We start from the raw sequence: 26,858 nt of genomic DNA, 5'->3' as shown, positions 1-26,858 counted from the left end.
GATAACCCCAAGCCACCACCACATGTTAACACCATCTACAAGAGGAAGTTTTTGGCAACTCCATCGCTAACATCACAATTTTTTGACAGCACCATATTTTGGCAACACTACATTTTTTGGCAGAGACCATATTTAGGCAACAGAACTAAACAATGTTTCAATACATCAAGTACATGCATCACTAAATTATAGAGAAAGGCAGTTACCTTTCTTCGGTTCATGCAACTTGGTTCTTGTAGATGCAATTAGTGAGTTTCCCCCCTCTTAACAGTTCATTAGAAAAGAAAGTCTATTATATGTCACCACGAGAGTGTTCAAAGGCATCTACTTATGCAAAGTCCAAAGGTGTCCAATGACTTGGCAAACTTTATCGAACCCCTGAAGCCAGGTGGGAAAAGAAACGTGCAGAAAAAAGTCTAATTCTCCATTTTCTTAAAGTTGCCTAGCATATTAGTATTTACAAAAGGCTATCTAGGTGTTTGGGTAAGGCGACATATCTACAAGGGTTCATCTGAACCGCCTTACCCAAAAATTTACCGAGACATCGTCCACAATGTCAAAGGGCAACAGGTATAAAGCATCGACTTGGTGCAGCAGCCTCTCTTTGGTTTCAAATAAGTTTCATTCTTCCCATTGATGAGGACAGCAATGGATGTCGATTTCAACAGCCCCGTTATCCATCCCACCCATCTCCCTCTGAAACCCATCCCTCTCATGCAATAAAGAATCTCACCTTATCGAATCAAATGCCTTCAAAATGAACCCTAGCTTTTTATAGAGCTTGATTGAGTGAATCACTTCATTAGCAACAATTCCACACATATTCTTCCAAATGAAATCATGTTGGTTCTATGAGATGATTCAACATATAGCCTTCTTCAACTTATCTGTAAGTCTTTACTACTATTTGTATATGAAGAGAAATAGGAAAAAAATTTGTGCTGCATACACTGTTTTTCTTGGGGATTAGGACCATCCAAGATCTCCCAACTTCTCCCAACATCTTGCCATTAAAGTAAAATTCCTTCATCAATTCCATCAACTTCACCCTTACCATCAGAGCAATAATATCTAAAAAACCCACAGAAAAACCATTCAAGCATTTTACCGCCGGGCATGTCCTGCAGTACTTATTTGAATTCTGCTGGAAATAAGGCCTCCAAAAAATGTTGTTGGGCTCCATCAAATTACTCGGTTCCAGCTCTGTGATGGAAGCATGCTTGCTAAAGCAATTTACTGCTAGGCTTCTCCTACACCGCCTGTTTGACCTCTGCCTTAAGAAATGGGACCTCCAATAGAATTTTTCTGCTTCATCCAACTGATTGAATTGATAGCTCCAACAGTGCGCCAGAAGCATACTCACTAAACCTATGCTGGAAATGGTTGGAAGCTGCTGCTAACATCTTATCTCTGATATAAAGTTCAGTTTTCAGGTGAGGAATACAAATGACTGTGCCCATAATACGTCATCAAATGAAAGAAACAGGAATGTGTTGGTCCCCATCCCTTTGTTAAAACACTTTGGATCTTTGCTGCCATTTCAACTCTTAGATTGATATCCAGTCTATTAATTAATTTAGAATTTGTTTTACTAACTATTTTCTATCATGAGCATCATGGTATGTTCTTCCAATTCAACAGCCTGCAACTCCATCAGTTTTTGCTTCAAATGGCATCAAGACTCATCACCTTGAACCATTTTTTAATATTCTGATGCACTGCATCAGCCTTCTCATCAATCTTAAAGCGGCAAACAGACCAGAGCACGAGGTTGACCCAAGGTTGCCAAACTAAGAAGTGGAACTGAGAAACGACACAGGAATCAGCAAGAACCGAGACAATTTAAAATTTATAAGAGGGTGGAAGCGATGAATCAATTTGAATGTGAAATGGAAATCGAAAAGGAAATGATATGAGAATCAAATGGGAATAAAAATGGGAATTGAATAAAAACTAAAATAAAAAATGACTATTCTTAAATTTTATGTTTCCTTAGTGTCAGAATTAATTTTTTGTCAAAATCTAAAAATGGTGGAATTTAGAGAAAGCACATCTGAAGTGTGTGAGAAGTACATGAAAAACATGAAAAGAAGTGTGAGGAGCATATAAGAAACATATAGGAAACATGGACCAAGTGTGTGGGAAGCATAGGAAAAGCAAGGGAAAATTAAGATTGTAATCAAGTTTCGAAAGCAATGAGTATCGCGCTTCCAAAGCAAGTTTCCGGAAAGCACACTTCACACCTATCTAAGAAGCATCGGGTAACTCTGGGTTGACCACCCAGAAGAGATCACCTCCTTGAACCCCAATCATTGATCCACAAGTTTCCTTTAAGGGATCCTCCTTGGCCTCTTTGTTGCAGCCATGATAGGAACATTATATTCTAATTGGAGATGGTCCTTGGATCTGAGCAATCTGCCAAATTGGGAGAATCTCTCCAAAAATTCCTCATTGAAGAAAAAGGGGGCGATCTGCTATTAGATCATGTGAACCTTTCACCTGCTGATGAAAGATCGACCAACTGACAGAAACCACAAAGTCCCCAAAACTTCTCATGTTGGGCCCTCTAAAAATGAAATTGTTACCGTCATCAATTGAAAAAGGCGAGTTGAGGTCACCCCCAAGGCCCCAACACACCATGGTTGTGTAGTCCTATCCCCTTCCTCATCTAATTCTCTCCAAAAGTTGGTCTTCCTAATTAACAGTTCCATAAATTGAAGTTAACATGAATGTGTGGTCTCCAGACCCTGTCGAGTCAAAACCAACTACGATTAAAAAAAATCTCCAATATGCAGCAGGATAGCTCCTCCCAAGTTCTGTTTCGCATTGTCACAATCCTCCCTAATTTCCTCTTTTACCAACAGGGTTGCCACCTCATATATAACACAGCAGATCTCCTTTTCATATCAAACTTCAAGTTTAAATGGGTTGGTCTAGTGTAGGTTATTTATGCCTATAGGGACTGCCCTTTTGTCCTACATAGCCGGTCTTAAAGTATAGGGGCCATTAAAATCCTCTCAGGACTCACAAGAATCAGCAATATGCAAAAAAGAAGAGGAGCCTGACACTTTCATGTAAAACAAATACTTTGACATAACAATTGTTCTACTTAATCTGCCCTTAATTAACTAGTTCTTGACAAATTTATTCTTTAGATCAACATGCATTACCTGGATGACTAGTCATAGTAGTAGGAGCTCTCATTAACGAAACAACTCGTCTTATCAGGCTTCTGTTATGCTTCCAACAAAAAAGGCACAATTATTTTGTCTTATCAGGCTTCTGTTATGCTTCCAACAAAAAAAACACAATTATTTTGTTGCTCCTGTTGACTAATTCTGACATCTTCAAACCCCAAAGAATTATCTATACATTTTGCCATATGAAGCAGGAAAAGCATTTTTTATCTCTTTTACACCTAAAAGTACATAAATATTTCTCCAATCACCTCAAGATATATCACAATGCTTGTTTCATATAAATGCCTTTCTAACTAATCATCAAAAAGTAATTATTTAATATTAAAAAATATCACATAATTCAAATCAAAGATGCAACTGATTATTTCAACTACATGGATCTTTCCCTAGAGCCCCCACCTCCAAAACTACTGGTTTTTTTAGCGTAAAACATTAGTTTTTTAAATTCTATTGCAATAAACTGGAACTCTATTAAATAATTGTTGCAATGAAGTAATGAGTTCAATAGGCATCCAATTTTTGTACTAAAAATTGAAGTTGAGAAGGGCAATAAGAACAAGAAGCATCTAAACAATTTAAACGTTTCCATATCATTTGTTTGGCCACATAATAGCAAACGGTCAGAAGTAGCAAAAATACACTTTAATTGACATAATAAAACACCTAGAAGCTGAAAACAGCAAGTTTGTAAAACCATGGCAAAATGGAAACACAAAGCAGATTCTGATTCAATTTGATGACAGTACACCAAGATACACCAAGAGCCCTGCAGTTGAAATACTTGGAAGATCTAACACACACAACAGCAGAAAGAACTTCAGAAAAATGATCCAGTTGAGAAATTTCACGGTGAGCTCCAGCACCCAAGAGGAAGAAGAAGAAGAAGAATCAGCAGACATAACAGCGGGAAAACCATGATAAGAAACCACCATTTTAACTTACAGACCAAGTGAAACACATGACTTCATAACAAATGTAGGATTCCAATAACAGTCTGGTCTACACAGAAAAACTACCATAAAATGTTTGGCTTCTCAAAAATGTGATGGTTGGTCTTGTTAAAATATATACATATTATATATATATATATATGTATGTATAGTTTTATAGTCAGGGGTTTATCTGTCTTTTTTCCTCTTGTAATTAGCACAGTCCACTAGGGGCTGTTTTGTAATTTTACTTTCTTATTTTCTATTTTCTTTAGTTAAATGGCCAAGGGCTCTATGGTCATTAAGCCACAGAGTCGATGGGACCTCCGTTAAGATATATATATATATATATATATATATATATATATATATATATATATATATATATATATATATATATATATTCAATTATATAGGTATATGCTCTATAGGGGCATTTTTGTCATTTCACTCATGTAATAAAACTGATTATTAAAACAGTTTTTTTTCTTTTTTTCTTTTTTTCTTTTTTTCTTTTTTTCTTTTTTTTTCTTTTTTTATTTCTCGAATGTAGTTTTAAAGGACCTTTAGTGGCTCTATGGTCAAAATGACCATAGAGTCGTTGAGGGCTCCCAACAGTCAGAAATATGACCGTTGGGAGCTCCCAATGGTCCTCTTCTCCTCCTTTTTTATGTATGTATATGGGGCGTGTTCCCCTCTTTTGTATTATGCTTGTATTAAGCACTTGATCAATAAAAGGTTTATAATTTTTTACTTTTATATCTTTCATTTGCCTTATTGATCTTTGTATTGTCCCATAGAGGACTTGTGCATGTACACTTGTATGATTGTAATCTTGTAAGCCATTAAGTGGCTAGTGTTTTCGTGCTTCCGCATACTTCATTACATGGTATCAAAGCCATATTGTTCTTGGACGAGAAAGGTTGTCGTAAGTGATTGTGCTTGTGACATCATCCTCTCGTTTTCACTTCCTCTCTTGCTTAAGCCATGGAAACCAAGATTGATCTATCCTTCAAGCTCAATGGTAAAAATTACATGATGTGGGCTTCCGCCATAGAAAAATCTCAAAGAAAAAAAGTTTTTGGGTTATGTGAAGGGCACTATTCCCGCTCAAGCTTACAAAGCCAAAAAAAAAAGGTCAAGAGAAAGCCCTAGAGGGAGATGCTCCTACTAAGGTTATTTAATATCTTCATAAACAAGTGGAAGATTGAGAGAGTAACCATGCAAAAAATCTTGCATGATTCATGAACAACGTCAAATTTAAGGTACGTACTAACATTGCAAAATTCCACAAAGCCAATGAAGTTTGATTTTTTATAAAGGGTATGTATAATCAAAAGGATCTTGCAAGAGCATATTTATTGCAAGAAAACGTTAGGACAACCAAACAAGGTGAAATGAGTATCCAAGACCATTATAGTGTTTTAAATCCCCTATGGAATGAACTAGCACTCTTAGAGCCTAAGTGGGTTGCTATTGAAGGTAGAACTCAGGCAAAAAAAATACAACAAAAGAGATTTTTTCAATTTTTATTTGAGCTTCAGCCCGAATTTGAGCAAGTTAGATCTTCTCTCCTATATAGATTTACTCTGTTTCCTTTAGAAGATGCTATTGCCGAAATCATCCAAAAAGAAACTCGTCTTGGTACGAGTAAAAGATGTGATGAAGTCTTGATCATATCTAAACCCAGCAACCATGTCAAGACTTATAAGCATCCACATTGTGGGAGACAAAATAACTATAGTATTCATAGTAACTATAGTAGAGGAAGAAAATTTATTATTTGTCATCATTGTAATGCGTCAGGTTACATTAAACCCACTTGCCTTAAGTTAAATGGAACATTCAAGTAAAAGGTTGCTTCAATTGAAGAATCTATTCTCAAGAAAGAAGAAGAAGTAAAAGTGGAGAGGCTCTTAAAGATACACTTGAACAAATATTCATGGCACTTCAACAAATTCTCAAAGCAACTTCTTCTACATCGAGTGTCGTCGTTGCCTCTACATGCTCACCCGATACGTACTCTTGGATTCTAGATTTGAGAGCATTTTTTCATATGACTCCACATGAGAATGCCTTAACCAATATATGCACAAATTCAAATTTATCTTGTGTTTCTACGGCCGACGGAACCATTTTGAAAATTAAGAGTATAAGAACATTAGATTCTAAAACTTTTCAAAAAAAATTTGTTCCAAAAGTTAGAGTTGTTCTCAAACTAAATTTAAACTTTTTTTTTGTTTCTCAAATTACCAACCATGGATGTGAAATATCTTTTGTATCTAATGATTGCTTTGTGCAGGATCTCTGGTCCAAAAAGTGAATTGAGCAAAGCCAAAGAATGAGAGATATTTCCTTTATAGACTATTTGTCTCTTCCTTTAACCTCTTTTTTTACTTATGTCCAAGATAAGGGTATTGAAACTTGGTATAAAAGACTTGCACATCCAAGCTATTCTAAAATGTATTTTTTTCCTTTTGAGATCAAATTTTGTAATGAAAAATATATGACTTGCAAAGATTGTATTCTTGAGAAAATGAAATCTATTTCATTCCCAAATAAAACCTTTGTCTCAACAAGACCTTTTGAACTGGTGCACTCGAATGTATGGGGTCATTCTTCGATCATATCTAAAGGTGGCTACTTGTATTATGTGACTTTTATTGATGATTTTACTAGATATGTATGGGTCTACTTTCTTAATCTTAAGTCGAAAGTTTTCTCTTTCTTTAAAGAATTTCACATGAAAGTTAAAAATCAATTTCAAAGCAATATATTTATTCTTAGATCGAATTCGAGTGGAGAATATTTATTTAATGATTTTCAAAACTATCTAAAACTAAATAGAGTTTGCCATCAAAGATCTTGTCCTAGGACACCAGAACAAAATGAGTTAGGGGAAAGAAAACATAGGCATATAATAGAAACCGCTAGAACCTTATTTCTAAAAATATTTTCAAAAGTTTTTGGCCCGAAACCATTTTAACTTTCACTTACTTAATAAATTGAATGTCATCATCTACTTTGAAAAATATCTCTCCATATGAAAAACTTCTCAAAATAACACCGAACTTCAATCGTTTGCGAATATTTAGTTATAAATATTTTGTGCTTTTACACAAAAGAGACAAGTTATCTCCAAAAGCAATTGAATGTGTTTTCATTGGATATGGTGAAAATAAAAAGGATATAGATGCTTTGATTTTAAAAATAGCAAACTTTATGTTTCCAAAGATGTGACATTCTTAGAAGATGAAAACGGTTTTGAAGAATATGATAAGATGGAGGAAATAGACTATATGTTTTTGTATGATCTCTCCCCAAGGAAAGATATACATGCTAATGATGACTCCTTGAATCATTATGAAATTATAGATGATATCAATCATGAATACTCTAATATTGGAAACAAAATTACTATGTGAATACGACAGCGAATGCATTTTTCTAAGGATACAATCATTGCAAGTAAATATTTTTTCATTACAAAATTTTTCCAAAAATGAAAAAATATACAACTTGAAAATACTAGGATGACCAAGCCTTTTGTGCCAAGTCTCAATATCTTTAGATTGAACATGATTACAAAAAGATTTTGATGGCAAAGACAAAAAATCTATATAATATAGATCTCCTCTTATATGGCCTTGCCCAATCCACTTCTTGGACCGAAGATTCTGAACATAGCAATGGGTTGGTGAAAAAGAGACACTACATCCAAAATCGGTGATTTGAGAGACTGAAAAAAGAATTAAATTGAGTTTTGGAATGATTCTAATTTTTTGAACATAAAATTCTTTGTTTTGACCATAAATTTTTTCAAGGTTTTTCATTCCTTTAATATCTAATGATGTTCCATCGACCGTGGAAATAAAGGATTTAAAAGTATTGAGACTTGATTTTGACAAAAACTATGCATTTGAAGTCATGTCGAAAGAGGCACTCGAATCAAGAATCCAAGAGCATATACTAAGAATTGATGAGATTGCGGCTCCGAAGTTGAAAGGTGTGGAAGAATTGATTCTCATGAATTGTTAGAGAGTTTCGGTAAGTTGTGCAATGAAATCTTTTAAACTTTCATCTCTTTAATTCTTTACTTGAATTGCTTGGACACTCTCCACCGGAAGCCACCTTTCTTTTGAGCTTAGGACAATCCGGTCAAAGATGACCTGGTTCATTACAATGGTGACAAACAACTTTTCTTCCACCACCATTGTTATTTTCCAAAAAATGAGACGGTTTATATGTCATCATATTGTATTTCAGTCTTGATACCGCATGGACCTCATCAATATCTTTCTTTAAAGTCAAGTGAGTTTCTTCTTGGCATAAATTGACTAAAATTTCACTAAGAGGGGTAGAAGCCCTATGAAGAAAGGCGTCTCTTAATTGTTTAAATTCGAGACGAAGCCCATGAATAAATTGAAAAAACATCTCTCTTTTCATTTGTTCTTGTCTCGTAGCAATAGCATTTTCTTCCCATTGTGGTTCGAGAAGGGCAAATTCATCGCATAACGAGGATAGAGCACTACAGTAGTCTCTAATGCTCATGTCCCTTCACTTAGTTTCTCTTATTTTTTCTTGAAAAAAAAATGCCTAGCAAGGTCTTTTTGAGTATACATATCTTTCATAAAAAACCAAGCTTCATTAGCTTTCTTAAATTCTACAAGATTGGCGCATGTTTTGAGCTTTACATTGCTTATGAACCATGCCAATATCTTAGCATGTTCGTTTTCTCAATCTTCCATTTTAGATTGATATTCTTGAATAGCTTTGACCTTCTTTTCTTCATTCAAGGCCTTTTCTTCATTTCCCACCTTCTTTGTAAGCTTTAATTGTGGTTCCGAAATGGTTCCACGTACATAACCCCAAAGTCTTTTACCTTTGAGATTATTTTTCATGGTGGCCGCCCACATCCTATAATTTGTTCCATTCAATTTGAATGAAAGATCGATCTTTAAGTCTTTGTCAACCATCTTGGAGGAGTTTGATGAAAAGCAACAAAAAGAGTGATGCTTAAAAATTATTCAAACGTGAGTAAGAGTATTCCAATAGTACTTTCACAACCAAAGCGTTGATACCATGTCACGAAACACTAAAAGGAAAAGATAATGTCACAAAGTAACTAGGAAATGCATAAGCACACAAACAATAGGCCACTAATGGGCAAGAATACAACAAGCTACAAAGTGGAAACAAACATAAAATGAAAAAGGGAGCTAAAATATAACAACTTTTATAGAAAAAAGCTTCAAGAAGCTTAAGGAATACATGGGGCAATGCTCCTTATTTATACACAAAATGGGACCCAAGGAGGGGCTCCCGTAGAGTCATTGGAGCCCCTCCAAATAAAAAGAAAAAGAAGAAAAAAGGAAGAGGCATATTCAAAGTGAATATGGGTATTACAAGTGAAATTACTATTTTACCCCTAGTGGGTATTACAAAATAAATAAATAAATAAATAGATAGATAAACACATAGACATATATATAGAATATATATGTATATGTCTCTCTCTCTCTCTCTCTCTCTCTCTCTCTATATATATATATATATATATATATATATATATATTTAGATATATATAGGAATTATGAATACAATTTAACAATGTTCACACCTTAATAGCCATTGCCTCTATCCAAAAATGGTCAATTTATCAACTAAACGTCAAAAATGTCTTTTTAAATGGAGAACTTTGTGAGAAAGTTTACATAGAACATCTGTTGGAAGTGGATATTAAGGATAAAACACTAAAACTAAAAAAGGCCTTATATGGTCTTAATCAAGACCCTAAGGCATGGTATGATAAATTTAGTCATGTCTTGATTGATTTGGGACTTATTTCTTGTTATATTGACACTAATCTCTTTGTTAAGAAAACAAGTACTGATATTGTGATACTTCTACTATATGTTGATGACATGATCATTACAGGAAATGACAAAGGAGTTAGTGAAATTAAATTTGTTTTAAAAAAAATGATGTTTGACTTGGGATTTTTGAGATATTTTTTAGAAATTAAGGTTGCCTACTCACCTAGAATATATATCCTCTCCCAAATAAAATCAGTTGATGATATATGTGCTAAGTCAAGAATTTTTTATGAAAAGAATATGGAGACCCTAGAAGTCATAAATGATAAATTAAGACTTGAAAATTGCATACTGCTAAAAAATCCTACTCCTTATCACTAATTGATTGGATCACTCACCTACATTTCTATCACCCAACTTGATATCGCTCATGTGGCTCATGCAACAAGTCAGTTTCATCATGCTCCTACACAGTACACATGGGCGCACTTATGAGGAATATTCTCTATATTAAACATACAATCTCAAAAGGGCTTTTCTTATCCTCCTAATCTTCATTAGATTTAATGGATTACGCTAATGTTGGCTGAGGTAGTAATCCAAATGATACAATCTCAACTCGTGGTTTTTATGTTTTCTTAAGGGATTTCTTAATTTCTTAAAAGTGCAAGAAACAACAGAAGGTCTCGTTGTCTTCAACTGAAGCAGAATATTGAGTCATGGCTACATCAACAATGGAGCTTGTATGGCTACAGACTCTTCTCCAGGACATGGGAGTTTCCATCTCCAAATCTTCGAAGATATGTTCTGACAACAAAGGTGCAATCTAAATTGCAAACAATCACACCTTCCATGAAAAAACAAAGCACACTTAGATGGATTGTTATTACGTACATGTTGAGTATCTAAAAAGAACTATTGAACTATCGTATGTCACATCAGAGTATCAGCTTGTCGATTTTTTCACCAAAACTCTTTTTACACCTCGTTTTATTTTTCTCCTCGACAAACTTTTAGTGATCTCACCGTAAGTTTGAGGGAGGGTGTTAATATATATATATATATATATATATATATATATATATATATAGTCATGGGTATATCTATCTTTTTACCTCTTCTAATTAGGACAGTCCACTAGGGATTGTTTTGTAATTTTCCATTTTTATTTTCTATTTTCTTTAGTTAAATGACCAATGACTCTATGGTCATTAAGCCATAGAGTCATTGGGAACAAACTCAACACTGACCTCCCCTTGGTCCATTTGTTGTATAAATAGGGGTTGTTAGCCCCTTTCATAGCAAAATGCTTTTGAGAGCATTTTATCAATAACACATACTATTTTTTATGTTTCTTGTTCCTCTTCGGAAGGATTGTGTATAGCCCTTGGTTGGCTCTTTGTATCTTGCCTACTAGTGGCTTTGTATTTGTATGGTTGTGCACTCTACATACCCCTTTGTGGCACTGGCATCTCTCTTGTGCACTTAAGGTTTCATTACAGGCCTGAAGACTGTTTTCACTGCTATGCCACTTAAAAGGATACTTCTTGTGGCCCACATGGCATAGTAGCATGTACACATAACAGGTTGGGTAACCACATTCCATGGATTCTGGTACAGCTGTATGGTACAAGCACAGGTATGATCAATACAAAACAGGTAATCTCTCTCTCTCTCTCTCTCTCTCTCTCTCTCTCTCTCTCTCTCTCTCTCTCTCTCGTGTCTGTGTTTTCATGCACTCAAACAGAAAAGTTCACTAAAATATGATATGTAGCCCATGTATTGGTCATATGTATGTTTTTATATGGCAGCATTCAAAACTGCCCAGGACCAGAACAGGAAAATATCAGCATCAACACAAATACAGTGACCACTAGCAGAACCCACCTTACATATTGATCAAAAGCCTATAGAACATGGGTATTTCAAAATGCCCAGAAAATGCTATGTTACTTGGACACTGACACGGATGTCCTAGAATAGTCAACACTTTCTTGTTTAAGTGTCCATAAAACTGGGCATCCATGTCCTTTGTGCAAAGAAAGTGGACACGGCATGTCCAAACACAATTTAAGGTGTCGAACACCCAACATGTGTGTCCAAATTTTTATACACTTCTAATTTTAAAAACGGCCTTCACCTAAGCTAAAATGTCTGTCTTGGACACTGCCTGACATTGACACTCCTCGACACAGCACCGGCACACCGTTTTTAAAATTAAAAGTGCCCAAAATTTTGGACACACGTGTCGAGTGTCCAACACCTTAAATTGTGTTTGGACACGCTGTGCCCAAGTGGTGTCCATACAAGTGTTCAATTTCTTGCATAAAGGACAAGGGTGACCAGCTTTATGGACAATATTCTAGGGTGTGGAAGATACTTGGAAAGTATCCATCACGCATTGACACACTCATTAGTATTGATGATTTCTTTTTGACTTTTTGTACTTACAATCTTACATGTTCATAAAACTATAAATTATCAAGGATCAAATTACAAATGGAAAAGGAATGTGCATATTATATTTTATGGTTTTGTTTGCGTAATTCTTTAAATCTCTTTTATATACATATACATATACATGTACATCTATAGAGTAGGGTGTAACAGTGGCCGACATAAGTTGTCCACTGTTATCAGCCGTGTGCCCGCCACTGATCGCACACACGATCGACGGCGGGTGCGCATTCTACACAAAAACAACCTTTAGCAGCGGTACTTGACCGCCACTAAAAATCATTTGTTTGTCCAGGCATTTAGCTGACCGCCGCTAAATGCCTTTATATCATACAATCGGACATGCCATGGCTGACATTCGTTCGACGGAAGGACGTCCACTGTTACACCCTTCCATATATATATATATATATATATATATATATCACAGGGATTCGGCTAGCAGGGTGCCGCACCCGCGTCGACGCGGGTGCGGTCAACCTGACCCTGGGTGCGTTGACCGCACCCAAGGTCATTTCGGTCCATTTTTTGGATTTTTTTTTTTATTTCCCTATGAAATGGCTGCGTAATTTAAAAAAAAATCTTATATATTTATCCTGAAATGGGCTCAGGTTATGGTAGGTAAGCCTACTCGTTATGGACTGGCTAAGAGAGACGTGACACACATATTTATACTATTGTATTGGGGCTTGCTTCCCTTCACTGAGCGATATTGGACTAAACTTATTCACCTTTAGGCTTTAGCTTATATTGCAAGAAAACCTTATTCACCTTTCTTATTTTTAAAGAAAACATTAATGACACATTGATGGGAGAGAGAGAGTATTAAATGGAAATGCTTTGTAATGATGCACCGTGCTTCCATGCATTAACAAAACCTCATGAGAACAGTCGGGAAGTGAAGGGTGAGGAGCTCTTAGGTGTTATAAAAACATGACCTTTTCATTAACAAAAAATTCATCATTTTTAATGGGTCGGGTTTTGGACTTTATTATCCATAACCCATAATACAACCTAAAAGATGATAGGACTAAAGTTTTTTTTTTTTTTAGTTTAATGGGTCCATAAGAGCCCGACACGATATCTTATCAGGTTGGCCCCAACCCAACTTTTTTCAAGCATGGTTCTCAAACTGAGGCTTGAGCCCGACCCAAATCGAGCTGGGTACCTGGATGCTCGTCGGGAACCCGACAACTTTTTTGCCCTATGAAATGGGACCCGCGCCGAGGGGAACCCCCGGACCCCCCTTATATATATATATATATATATATATATATATATATATATATATATATATATATATATATATATATATATATATATATATATATGTCATGTCGAAGTATCTAGTTTTTTAAGACCCATTGTGTCCTACACCGACACCTGTGTCAGTGTCCAAGTAACATAGCCAGCATACCATGTTGACACTGGTACTTCTGGGTGCTGGTGCTTAGTGCTTCTTGGTGCAGACACATATACGGATATTATATGCTATGTATAATCCATCATATGTTAAATGAATATTTTATACTTTGATTTTCTTTATCTTTTCCCTGTACATACATGTGTGTGTATTATGTGTGTCTGTATGAAACATACACAATCCAACCACACCCCTGCAACCTAAAACAACCCAACCACATGGTCCACACCCTCACCCCCTTCTTTTGGAAAACAGCTGTTTTGTACCATCCATTCATACCACCTACTAGCACTCTTACCTATGCAATCACGGTGACCTTGATTTTTCAAGCTGTAAGAAAGCCTCGTATGCCCATGCATAGTGACAAATATTGCAATTATATCGCGAGAAATTGCTTGAAAGTTTAAAATGGCAATTTCTAGCGAGATTTTCAAAATACCGTGAGATTTATGAAAAAACATAAATATTGTGATTTAAACATGATATTTACGTTTTAAACAGCTATTTATCATGAAAAAACATATGTTTTTATGTTTAAAAAATTTTTATTAATATATTCTTATAAAAATATTTTTATATTTTAAAATTTTAAAATTTATTTTATTATTGCCCAGATTTTGCCAAATAAAGGTGATATTTATGAAAAAATTCAAATTCTGGTGACAACAACTACGCCTTCATCCCAAAACAATTGGGGTCGGCGATATGAACCAACAAAGAAAATCATTCTGGGTCTTCCACATGAATCCTTCTCCTCCAATCATTTCTATCCAATGTCATGTCCTCGGTGAAGTTCAAAGCATTCATATCCTTTCCTATCATCTTCATCCATGTCTTCCTAGGCCTACCCCGACCTCTTTTAACTAATATATTTTCCCATTTCTCTATCCTTCTAACTGGAGCATCATTAGGCCTTCGCCGAATATGTCCAAACCACTGTAAACGATTCTCTCTCATCTTATTTTCAATGGGTGCAACGCCTACCTTCTTACGTATCTCCTCATTCTGAATCTTATCTTTTATTGTATTTCCACACATCCATCTAAGCATACGCATCTCAGCTACACTCATTGTTTGAATATGCTGTCTCTTGGCAGCCCAACATTTTGTACCATATAGTAGAGCGGGCCTAATAGTCGTCCTATAAAACTTTCCCTTCAACCGCAATGGCATTCTACGATCGCACAACACTCCAGTTGCACTTTTCCATTTCATCCACCCAACCTTTATCATATGATTTACATCTCCATCAATTTCTCCATACTTTTGAATGATAGATCCCAAATATTTGAAACAATCATCCACCGGTATTTCTTGCTCACCAAGCTTCACTACACTCCCATCACTACTCCGTTGCTTACTGAACCGACATTTCATATATTTTGTCTTACTCTTACTCAACTTAAAACATCTTGCTTCCAATGTCTGTTTCTATAATTCTAACTTAGCATTAACCCCAGCTCTAGACTCATCAATCAAAACAATATCATCATCAAACAACATACACCACGGCACATTTTCTTGAATTGATCTCGTAAGCTCATCCATCACTATAGCAAATAGGAAAGGGCTTAACGCAGATCCTTGATGTAACCCAACCGTTATAGGAAAATTGGTTGTCACCCCTCCACAAGTGCGGACATTGGTTATTACTCCTTCGTACATATCTTTAATTATACTAATGTACTTGAGAGAAACACCTTTCTTCATCATTGTCCACCAGAGAACATCCCTAGGTACTCTATCGTATGCCTTCTCCAAATCAATAAAAACCATATGCAAATCTTTGTTCCTCTCTCTAAATCTCTCAATAAGTTGTTTAAGAAGATGTATAGCTTCCATAGTTGATCTTTCAGGCATAAAACCAAATTGATTCTCCGATATCATGACAACCTTCATCAACCTATACTCAATCACCCTCTCCCAAAGTTTCATAGTATGACTCATGAGTTTTATACCACGATAGTTTGTGAAATCTTGTATATCACCCTTATTCTTGTATAGAGGCACCAAAGTACTCTTCCTCCACTCATTAGGCATCTTATCTGTCCGCCAAATCTTTTTAAAAAGATTTGTCAACCATTCTAAACCTTTCTCTCCCAAGCATTTCCAAGCCTCGATAGGTATACCATCTGGGCCAACTGCCCTTCTTGATTTCATTTTCTTCAAAGCCTCTGCAATTTCTTTCTTTTGAATCTTGCGCATGAAGTATACCATCTGGGCCAAATTCTTGTGAGTTTTTGAAAAATGATATTTTGTCATTTTTAACTTTTGTCACTATGTGCCCATGTCAACCAAGCCAACATCGACAAACCTCTTTCTATTCCCAAACCCCAACATCAACAAACCTCTTTCCATTCCCAAAAAACCATGATCAAACTGAAGAAACCACCTCACAACTCACAAGCCTACACGAGCAACACTCCAAAAAAGCAAGTGTACCAGCTAAGATATTTCAAAAACTCTTTAAATGGAAGCTCAAAATAAATTGAATTAAGAGAATAAGCAGATAAACTAAGAGTGGCATCAACGACTTCAAAAAATGTCAATGAAAACATTGTTGAGCTGCCATACGTGCAATGATAAGGGACATCTAAGGAATTAGCAAAAAAGGTTGAGGTGATTCTTGGAAAATCAGACCACAACTTTAGATGTTGCAGCATAAAATCATAGATTGTTTTCAACTTAACCTTGTATTAAAAATCTCACATGAACTGCCGGTCTATGTTGGCCAAGAACAAAAGACAGAAACTGATGTCAAAGACAGATTACTATACCTTTAGACAAAATTCTTGGATTACAAAAATAATATAAATCATTGTCACTTTCAGGGATCTCATGTCATGTAATAAAGGATAAAAAAAATAGCAGAAACCTAAAGTCACTGCATACATCCCAACATAAAGATGTTGATTTCATGTAAGAGTTAGCTTGGAATTAGGGAATCAAACGCAAATCCCAAAATACTATTTAAGTACAAAAAGACACTGCAGAAAGATCTAATTCTTCTTAATGTCCACTCACTTGCCCGTCAAGCTCACCAAAGATCATTTAATATCCTGGAATTTTTTTGACTGATAATCCTTGAGTGCCTTCAACTCTGTTTTTCTTCAAAAACACTCTAATGTAAACCTTTTTGTCTACACAAATTCTTAAAACAGTTATACAATATACATAATGCCACAATCACTTTTAATTAAAGAGAACTTTGAAACAAGTATCAAAATTACATAATCATCCATAACCAGAAAAGTAAAAATTGGTGAGAGTGTAAGAGGAAAAAATCAAAAATCCAATAAGTGATTCCACTTAATCTTCAGTCATCGGGAATAGATTTCATAATTTTGCCATGAGGAATGCAAACCTAATCTAGAAAATTTTGGTAGAACAAGAACAGCCAATAAAACTAGATGGTTTGAATGTGATAGCTTGAATGGTATTTTCTCAGTTAATCTCTTTTTTTTTTATTGACCAAGCAGGATGCCTGTCTTTATTTTTCTTGCCAGAAACTTTAAAAGCAATTTGTCAATTTTTTGGCAGAAAGAGTCAATTGAAAAGAAGGCCAGCTCAATTTTCTTGAAGGCGGGGAACAGGGGAAAAAATTGAAGCATATAACATCACAAGTTGAAGCATCATCACAAGAAATAATATACAAAGAAAAAACAAGTTATATAGGAAAAACTAAGGCCACATTTACAATGAGGAAAAGAGTTTCCCATGAAACACTGCACAAGTCTTCAACTTTGCCTACAAACCCCTCCAAAAGAGTCTTTCATAGGATAAGGAAATCATTTTTTTGTTTGTAAACTGCCCTTGACAAGTCTTTCCATCTATGTCACAGGGACTTGGCTAACTGGGTGCTGCACCCGCGTCGACACGATGCGATGAGTGTGCATGTGCGTGTGCGTGTAAGTGTGCGGCACCCGGTGCGGTCAACCTGACCCTGGGTGTGTTGACTGCACCCAGGGTCATTTATGTCCAACTTTTGGACTTTATATATATTTATATATATATATATATATATATATTATTTTTGCCGCACCCCCGCACCCGCACCCATGTGACATAGCTTTCCATCCACTCGCTTATTCCCAACCAAAACACAAACAGGAACACATGTAGATATATTTTATATGTTTATGGATAGATAAATAAATACATATAGGCAAATGTTTGTTGTTAAATTCTTATATTAAATATTTGGTGAATCACTCATAAAAAAAGCTCTAGATTCAGTATGGTGTTTATCATTCCATATCCTAACAAAACGCTTCATTGGAAAATATATCACATGATATCAGTGAAGAAGATACATCAAAGAGGATCAATCCTATGAGGATGATATCACACGGATGACGAAGTTATTAAGCTCATATTGATCTATAAGAATTAGACATCACAATGAAATAACATAATGAACAAGCATTCAGGATGACTACTTGAACTAAGAAACAAAAGGAAGAATAGGAATTTCTCCTCCTGTTGCTAGTGGATCTTTAATAGCTTCCCAATACACACACGGCCAATGATCTTGGTCCTGCTTCCTTAATAAACAGAGACATTTCCATAGACATAGCAACCTTCGTTTATTTTCATTTAAAAAAAAAGAAATAATCACTATTTTCACGAAAATAAGAAGAAATTTTCATCTTTATTTACAGGAAAATCCTAATTCATCGATTCCAACTAACAACAAACCCCAGAAAAAAATAACATGCACGTTTAAACAACAATTAAACATGATGTATCCATTTGTTTTACCAGAAGTCCATAATTCGTTTATCCAAATGAGCAGCAAACACAAATTCATTAAGGTTTCATCAACGCTAACGAATACATTTCCATAAGAAAATACCAGCAACAACTCCACAATTCAGATGTGAATCGACAACATTCACCATTCAATTTATTCCAACTTCTCGATTAAAATGATGTCCCAAAGGAAACATAGCGGGAAAAATCAAAAGCAAGATCAAATTACCAGAGGCAACAGTTACATAGACCAAAGGGAAACATTAGAGAAACCCTAGCTGACCTATTTCTGGTACCCGCCGCCGGGCAGGCTGTCCTGCTCCTCCACGACCTTCGCCGTGAGGAAGACCCTCGGGAATTCGGAAGGATCGAACGCCTTCCTCTCGCTCATCTCCTTCTCGACGTCCTCCTTTCGGTAGACGGTGACCCGCTTGGGCGGGATGTCGCGGCGACGATCGCGGGTGTAGTACTTGATGTCGAAGACGTGCTCGGGGTTGGCCGTGGGGATGACGGCCCGGGCATTGGGCGTGGCCGGAGAGAAACGCCGGTACTCGCCGGCGATGGTGAGGGCGTTCCGGTACTCGGGGTCGGAGCAGGGGCCGGTGATCTCCCACGGCTTATTGAAGAACCTCTTTAGGGTTTGGACGGCCGTCTGGATTAGGGTTTTCGATGAGGAAGACGACGACGACGCCATGGACGGAAAAGATCCTCTCTCTCTCTTTCTCTCTCTCTCTCTCTCTCTCAGAGGAGAGGAAAAAGCAGGGTGGTATTTATTGGATGATAGAAAAGATTGTATAATTATATGGTTGTTCAAAGAAAAAGGAAATTAGATCATATAGCGCCACGAAACGAAAGAAAACTAAAATAGTACAAGTTTGCTACGTGGCACTTGGTTTGGCTTTCGCTTGAGTTAATCGTATTTACATCAATTTTTCAAGTGGGGGCGTTAACGCTGCAAACGCATCGATATGGGCCGTTTGGATCTCATCTCGAGACCGGGTAAATCATGCAAATGGGTCGTTGCTATTGACCCGGGTCATAGAATATGGATTGAATGCGGGTTGTAATAGTAGCCATTCGGCGGGTCTTGTCAGGTACGGGTCTGGGATCAGGTAAACATATATGAGTGGATCCGGAACAGGATTCCATCTAACAGAGTCGATTTTGCATTTTCAGCGTAGAAATTGATAAGACGTTATCCTTTTCACCGTATCCAGCGTCAGATGCTTAGATGGGATCCGGATTTGGGAATCCAGAATGGGATTTCAACTTTCAAGTCATATCCGAATCTGAAAAAAGTCCCGCTTTACAATGTTGAGTCAAGGATGACCCAATCCATTGACGTCCCTACTTCTATTGTAGAAAATGGACCGTAGGGATGCAAACCGTTCGGATTCGAAACAGCTAAATATATTGGGGAGTCGAATCCGGTCAGATCCAGAACAGCTCAATCCTGGAACCCATCTGCATCCCTAATGAACAGATTATGGGTCGGTACCGTTCAAACCGTGTCTGTTTCAACGGGAATTAATAGTCAAAATCTCATCAATATAAAGAGCAGATTTGTCACAAGGATATCATTTTTAGCGTTTCAGAGACACGACACATGACACGCCTATGACATTGTATGGATTTAATTAGGGGTGTCAATGGGTCGGGCTTAGCCAGACATGACCCAGACCAAACTCTATAGGATCTCGGTATAGTGACAAATAAGAAGACCTGATTAAGAAATGGGTCTGGACCTGAAGGTCCAATTAATACATGGACCCAGGTATAGTTTGTGAAATTGTATACCAGGCTCAAACAGGATCAGAGTTTCGATTAAGATCCGCAATTTTTCAATGTAAAATGATAAAAAATATTGTTTTACTGGGTATGGTTAGGGTCTGGTTCATGTAGTTCTTATGGGTTTTGAGTTTCAAAAAATATTGAATTTTGAAACTCCTAAAGAAAACTTTCTACATCACGATTGAATAATTTAAAACATGTTTTTATTAAATAAACCATGTAAAGGCTCCACTTACCTGGTTAGGTGAGTCAGCTTAAGGCCCTCAAGCTAAAAGGTGTCTCTACTTCGATACCAAGGGTGTTCATCTTTTGCAATAAAGTTGAAGTGATGGAAAAAAAATACTTTCTTGGTAAACAAGGAGCGGACACTGAAACCAGGACACGATAAATTGGTCCATATTCAAGAATGAAACAGGGCTGCAGTTAACATGGCATCTCTTAGCACATATTTGAGATGGCTTCTCTTTAAGTAAGAAAAAACATGTAGATCATGTATGAATGTCTTTAATCCACCAAAAAAATGCTGTGGTTTTCAACTAGATAATATGGTACTAACTAGAATGGCCAATATTTTTTATTTTTTATTTTTCTTATATTATGATACATCCTGGCTTCAACCTATAAGCATGTCCAACATGGATTTCTTGACCAGATGGAAGTTGATAGGTTACTAAGGTGTACTCAACCTTTAACCAAAATTGTATCCATATCCACTCATCTTATTTGGATGTAAATGTAGAATAACCCTAGACCCATATCTAATTCACTTTCAGACCCCTCTGTCAAATTCATTGGATGTGATTTGTGTATAAATTTAGTTAGTTCATAAGCAGGAAATTAATGTTAACTCAGCTTGCATTTTCATTTTCAATTAGATCAAGTCCTTATTGTTTCATTCATGATTTGCATTTTTAAAAAAATGCACCAAATTGCATATTTACTTTTCAACTAAAACAATTGAGAACCATATCCAATTGGACACTAATTGGAATGTGATAACTTTGTTTTTTAGATGTTAAAAGGCCTTTGCTTGTCCCTTGAATGTTTTTTGAGAAATTTCTTGAGTCCGTGAAAGTGCATATAGAGGTTGTAAAGAACAATTAACAGATTGTTTAAGGTTTTGTTTGGGAGGAAGTATTTAGAGGGGATTGATGCAAATGATTTGAGGATAAATTGGGTGAAATTATTTGAAATAAATTGTTGTTTTGTTGAATCATCCAATGATTCATCTAAAGATTTGGATTATTATTTTTTCATATTTTATATCTTGATTGAGAGACTAACTAAAGAAAAGAAACAATGGATTGATATAACAGCTTACTACTTAAATACAAATAAGGGGTAATAGTGAACCAAAATATATTGCCATTTTAAGATTTTGAAAATGATAATTTATTTGTGTGTGCTGGCCTGCACATAATTTCTTTAATTGTTCTCATTTTTTTATTTTTTCTAATTTGAATAGAGTTCACCCCCCATCACACGTCTTTGTAAAAAGTTTGAGTGATAAGGATATTTTAGTGTTTTGCAAAAAAACGCTCTCTCTCTCCCTCTCTCCCTCATGGAATATCTACCAGCATTTGTTTTCCATCTTCATTTCTCAATTCTTCATCTATCCACCACCTATTTGTTACTTTATTTAAGCTATCACCCTCAAACCCAAGATCTTTGTTGTTTGTTGTTTCACTACTCTTATTTATTTTCATATTCTAGATTGTTGTTATTGTGTTATTTTTAGAGGTTTGATAGAAGACAAGTCAATGGACCATTATCATTCAATGAAATCCATATGTATGAATGTAAGATAAAAAAAAATAAAACTTTTGCTTTTATGGGCATTCATGGTTTTGATAGGAGGGATGTGATTTTTAGAAGACAAGCTAATAGATTGCAGCATGAGCACCATAGTTTGGGAAGTTGTTGTGGTCACCTCAAACAATTATTTGATAGAATATGTTTTTGGCAACTCATTTAATATCACGTCGGTTGAGAATGTTTGTTAAGCTTCTTAGAAAAATAATACATAAGTGTGAAATCTCTCTCTCTCCTACTTTGATGTACTTGTGTTTTTTATGCAAAATATTTTGAGTGATTTTGTATCATCGATACCATCATATTGAGTTTATATTTTATACAATGGTTTTAAGGTTTATGCTTTGTATTTTTTTTTCTAAAATATCTTTTTGAATGGTTGTTGATTGAATACTAAGAATGTGTTTAGACGTTTATGTGTAACATGATGAGATTTAGTCTCATCTTTGACATAGATTATCTGTCTACCTTGAATTGAAAATGATACGAAAGATACAACATTTTTCTTGTTTTTGCATATAAATTAAACTAGGTTATTGTGGAAGTAATTAGTGTATAATGGTATTTTGTAAACTAAAAGAAATTATATGGTGTGTCTATTGACTCAACTTTAAGACAACGGTATTCTCTTCGAAGCATGATTGCAATTCGTAAACGAAGAACTTTGTTGCTTCCTCACTCGACACTTCTAGAGATGACTTCATTTTCTTCATCGGGATGACTTACATTTCTTATGACATTATCTGATTAAAACTGGTTAGGAGTTGGGTTTTGGTCAAGAATAAAATTATAAAGCATGCATGTTATAATCTCTATATTTACTTGTGTCTCATACTTGCATCGTTGAGATATTTTAAGCATAGAAAAACAACCTTTCAATAAACCAAATGTGCACTCAACAACATTCATCAATGATGCATGACGATAATTGAATATTTCTTCATTCTTTTTGGGTGGATGAGCTTCATGATTTGTATATTATTGCAAATGGTATCATGTTTTTCTAAACGGTACTAGGAATACAGTTATATTGGGATAACCTACAACTACAAGGTAGTACTTTTTTATACATATGAAAACATGTAAATGAATATGTTAATACACCAATGAGAACAATAGATTTGAAAATATACCTTGAGGTACTTGGAGCAGGTCATCTCTTCTATCAAGTGCATCATACAAAATTCTCGAATCAAATGTTTAATCCTCTCACCCAGCCAATATATAGTGAAACTCTATATCAAAGTCCATTGCAGCTATCACATTTTGTGAGTTGATTCTTTGGATTATAAAATCATACTTTTTTTTGTATTGGTATACATACAGGTATATGAGTCTCATCAATAGTGTCAATACAATCCTGTAAAATAAAAATATCATTTTAGACCTATAATTATTATGAATTAAGATGATATGAAAAAATTTATTATGAATTACACAAAAAATTTGTTTACCTTGAAATATGAGTAGAACTGAAAGTCGACACTTATTTTTGGTGGAATTCTAGACTCTGGTCCAAGTGCACAAATTGCATCTAATACTTCATTAAAATATTTGCTAATAGTTTCACCTGAATGCTGACATATATATTAAATAGCTCAATTGTGTTCATTATGTCCCAATGTAAATAAGAAAATGATAACTTGTTCCTCAACCATTACATATTGTCGATCACGTAGCATACTCTTTGTTCTCAATATATTATATAATTCTTGAAATATCTTAGGCTCCATGCATAGTAAATCAAAGCAATTTCGAAGATGTCCATATAACAAGAACATCGAGTCCCTTATGAATGGAGTCATGAACATTTGTCATATAATTTGTTTGGTAGTAGCTCACAAGGAGAAGTACCATAATCCATAATAATAATAAAAGTATAATGTCTTCGTCTTCATGTCTCATTTTTTCTAACGAAAGAAAATATAATTGTTCATCAAATATAAAATAAATCAAGTTCATGTGATGGAGGGTACACATACATTTTGAAGATTATAGCAAAGAAAGCATGCATAAATTACATTGTATTAATCATGACATACACATAATATGAGTCATAAAAAACTTAGGCATATAAAAAAATATATGATAAATGTTTTTCATCCCCACCTTAAGTCAAAATAACAAAAAGAAGAACAACTTAAAGCTAATACAAAATGAGGGAAAGGGCATTCAATCACACAAAATATATATACATGTTTTTCATCCCCACCCTAGCTAATATAAAAGAAGGCAAAATTGAAAGACAAGTTCTTTTATCTTCATCGCTAGGTACAAAATAAGGAGAATGTCTTCTAACCCATTCAAACAATAGGTTTATTGGCCTAGCTTGTTAAACAACCAAAAGAACTTGTGCTCTTCCTTCATGGCAAGAAAAGCATGAGTCTTCCCTTCATTTTCAAATAATCTAACTGTATTGCAAAAGGTTATATCGTCAAGGCTCATAGTTTACAAATTTTCAATGAATTCATCTATCTTTGATGTCTTTCGCTCTTTAACTAACTCTCAAACAACTTCACCAACATTGTTGATTGCATCTATAATGAAATCTCCATATTTACTTTATATCTTTTGTCCCTCAACCCTTGCATTCCTCTCAGAAATATCAAAATTAGATGGTATAGTAGACGAAGTTGCTGCCCTAGATGATAAGGAAATAGAGACATCATCTGGTTCAAATATGGTGAGAATATCTTGTTTCACTTTCTCCTCAAGCATATTTGATGGTAGTGAAACTTTATAAGCACACACTATAAAATATTGAGACCCTATTGCAGATAAAGTACCAAAACAAAGAGCTAAATCCTCGAGATCAACAAATGATGTATACCTAAACTTCTTATGATTGGGATATGCCTACATGTAAGTGCAAAGATCTATTAGTCAACCAAACTATAAATTAAGACATAATACAAACCAAAATAAATTTATTTTTCCATCACATATTCAATCCATACATCAGTAACTTCAATTTGCTTTGTGTCAGAGTGTATACCTATACCCCTCAAACTTATAATCTTATGCATAATATTGTAGTTGGCATTCAAAATATTCAACCTATTTTTTATACTATCTTTATTGTACTTGGTACCAAAATTTGATATCAATTGGTTCTCAATATCGGTATATTCTTCAGTTATAAATTCATTGGGTGTCTTTCCTCCATCAGCTACTTGGTCTTTCATTGCTTGAATAAGAACATTATCATGTGCTTTCCTCCACATAATGTTATCTTTTTTTTAGAGCATTGTTGAGACTTTTCTTGTGTCTCAGGTATGCTTTCATCAATGTTAAATGCATCTTCAGTCATCCCTAATTTCAAATTTATAATATTCAAATATATGAATAAACATGAAAAAATAATCATAAGAAAAACACATACAAACATATGAGGACTACATAATAACCAATCAATATGTCATATAGGACAAACACTTTAAATATGTTTTATACCTACATATGATTGAATGAGCAACGCAACAATAGAGCTGGAAATAAAACTTCTTCTATAAACCTTGTAATTATATCTTCTCAAAAGAAAACATAATTTATACATATACATCACCAATAAACGATAAAAAATGCATAAGCAAGGCAAAGGAATAGCTGAAAAATAAGCTAAAAAATATGTGTATGAGTTGCTAAAAAGAAAATGAAGATAGATGATAGACTTGAAGATAAAGGCAGGCAGGTGCACATGAAATTTTACACCAGCAACACCAAAATAGGGCACCCTTGACGTTGCACCATTCATCTAATATGTGTTCTTCATCCAAACATCTAGGTGCACAGGTAAATGAGACTTTGTCATTGACAAATAAAAAAGGACTTATATCTTTGTCATGGGGTTGTTTCCCTTGGCCTAGCCAAAAAGGAAAAGCAACCCAACCTAAACCTATAAAGTGTAAACACATCTCTTAGACAACATACTAGTGTTAAAAGGTGATTGCCATTAGTAACAAGTAGGATTGTGAATAAAAACCAAAAAGTTCAATCCTCTCAAAATCTCTTCAAATTTTATGATAAATATACAAAGCCGACATAGAGATCTTGTAAAAACTCCCCCAAACTAGCTAAACATTTGCTTCTCTAATTGAAGATGTAGTCCCAAATAATCTTAAGTTCTTAACATGCTTATAGAACAATATTGAATTTCAGCTCTTTGCCATGTACAATAGATTATCAGTTTTATTCCTTCTGAATATTTGAACAGACAAAGCTAATCTGAATATTTGAATAGGCAAAAAAATATGAATTTGATAACTAGCAAGTATGTCCACCCAAAATCTCAGCAACCATCCTCAACCACAAATATTGTAAAAAATATCTAATGGTGGGAACAATTTGACATGTTTTTTCCAAGTTTGAAAGATATATAGGACATATATACTAGAAGGCCCATCACATCCAAAAAAAAAAGAAAAGAACCCAAACAAGATGAAATGCTCGATATCACTCGGGCACCATGAAAGCCATAAAACAAATTTGTATTTAGAACTGAAGAAACCAATAACAACAACTACAAACGAAACCATTGAATTTAACACCGCTCTATCAGAAAGGTTGTATTTAAAAAAAATGTCAGTGAGGGAGGTGTTGACCATAGAATAAAATACCAGAGAAAGAAGAGGAAGAAGGTCACTGGGAGAGAGAGAGAGAGAGTTACATTGAGCTTAGT

At 35.1% G+C, this 26,858-nt stretch overlaps 1 protein-coding gene across 1 annotated transcript; it reads right to left on the bottom strand.

Moving 5' to 3' along the window:
- Nucleotides 1–18,638: 18,638 nt before the first annotated feature.
- LOC149818854 (furry) lies at nucleotides 18,639–19,315 on the bottom strand. The gene has a single exon (XM_089986031.1). It carries the CDS (start codon nucleotides 19,269–19,271, stop codon nucleotides 18,861–18,863), a length of 411 nt encoding a protein of 136 aa, XP_089842157.1. The 5' UTR covers nucleotides 19,272–19,315; the 3' UTR covers nucleotides 18,639–18,860.
- Between the last annotated feature and the right edge of the window lie 7,543 nt (nucleotides 19,316–26,858).

Source organism: Nuphar pumila, chromosome 13 (assembly GCF_984573655.1).
Source record: "Nuphar pumila chromosome 13, dmNupPumi1.hap1.1, whole genome shotgun sequence".
NCBI classification, from domain to species: domain Eukaryota; kingdom Viridiplantae; phylum Streptophyta; class Magnoliopsida; order Nymphaeales; family Nymphaeaceae; genus Nuphar; species Nuphar pumila.
This window is presented reverse-complemented; position numbering and strand designations above follow the sequence as displayed.

Excerpts from the sequence above, each read along its gene's own strand:
- LOC149818854 (XM_089986031.1), bottom strand. The coding sequence starts at position 19,271 with ATGGCGTCGTCGTCGTCTTCCTCATCGAAAACCCTAATCCAGACGGCC.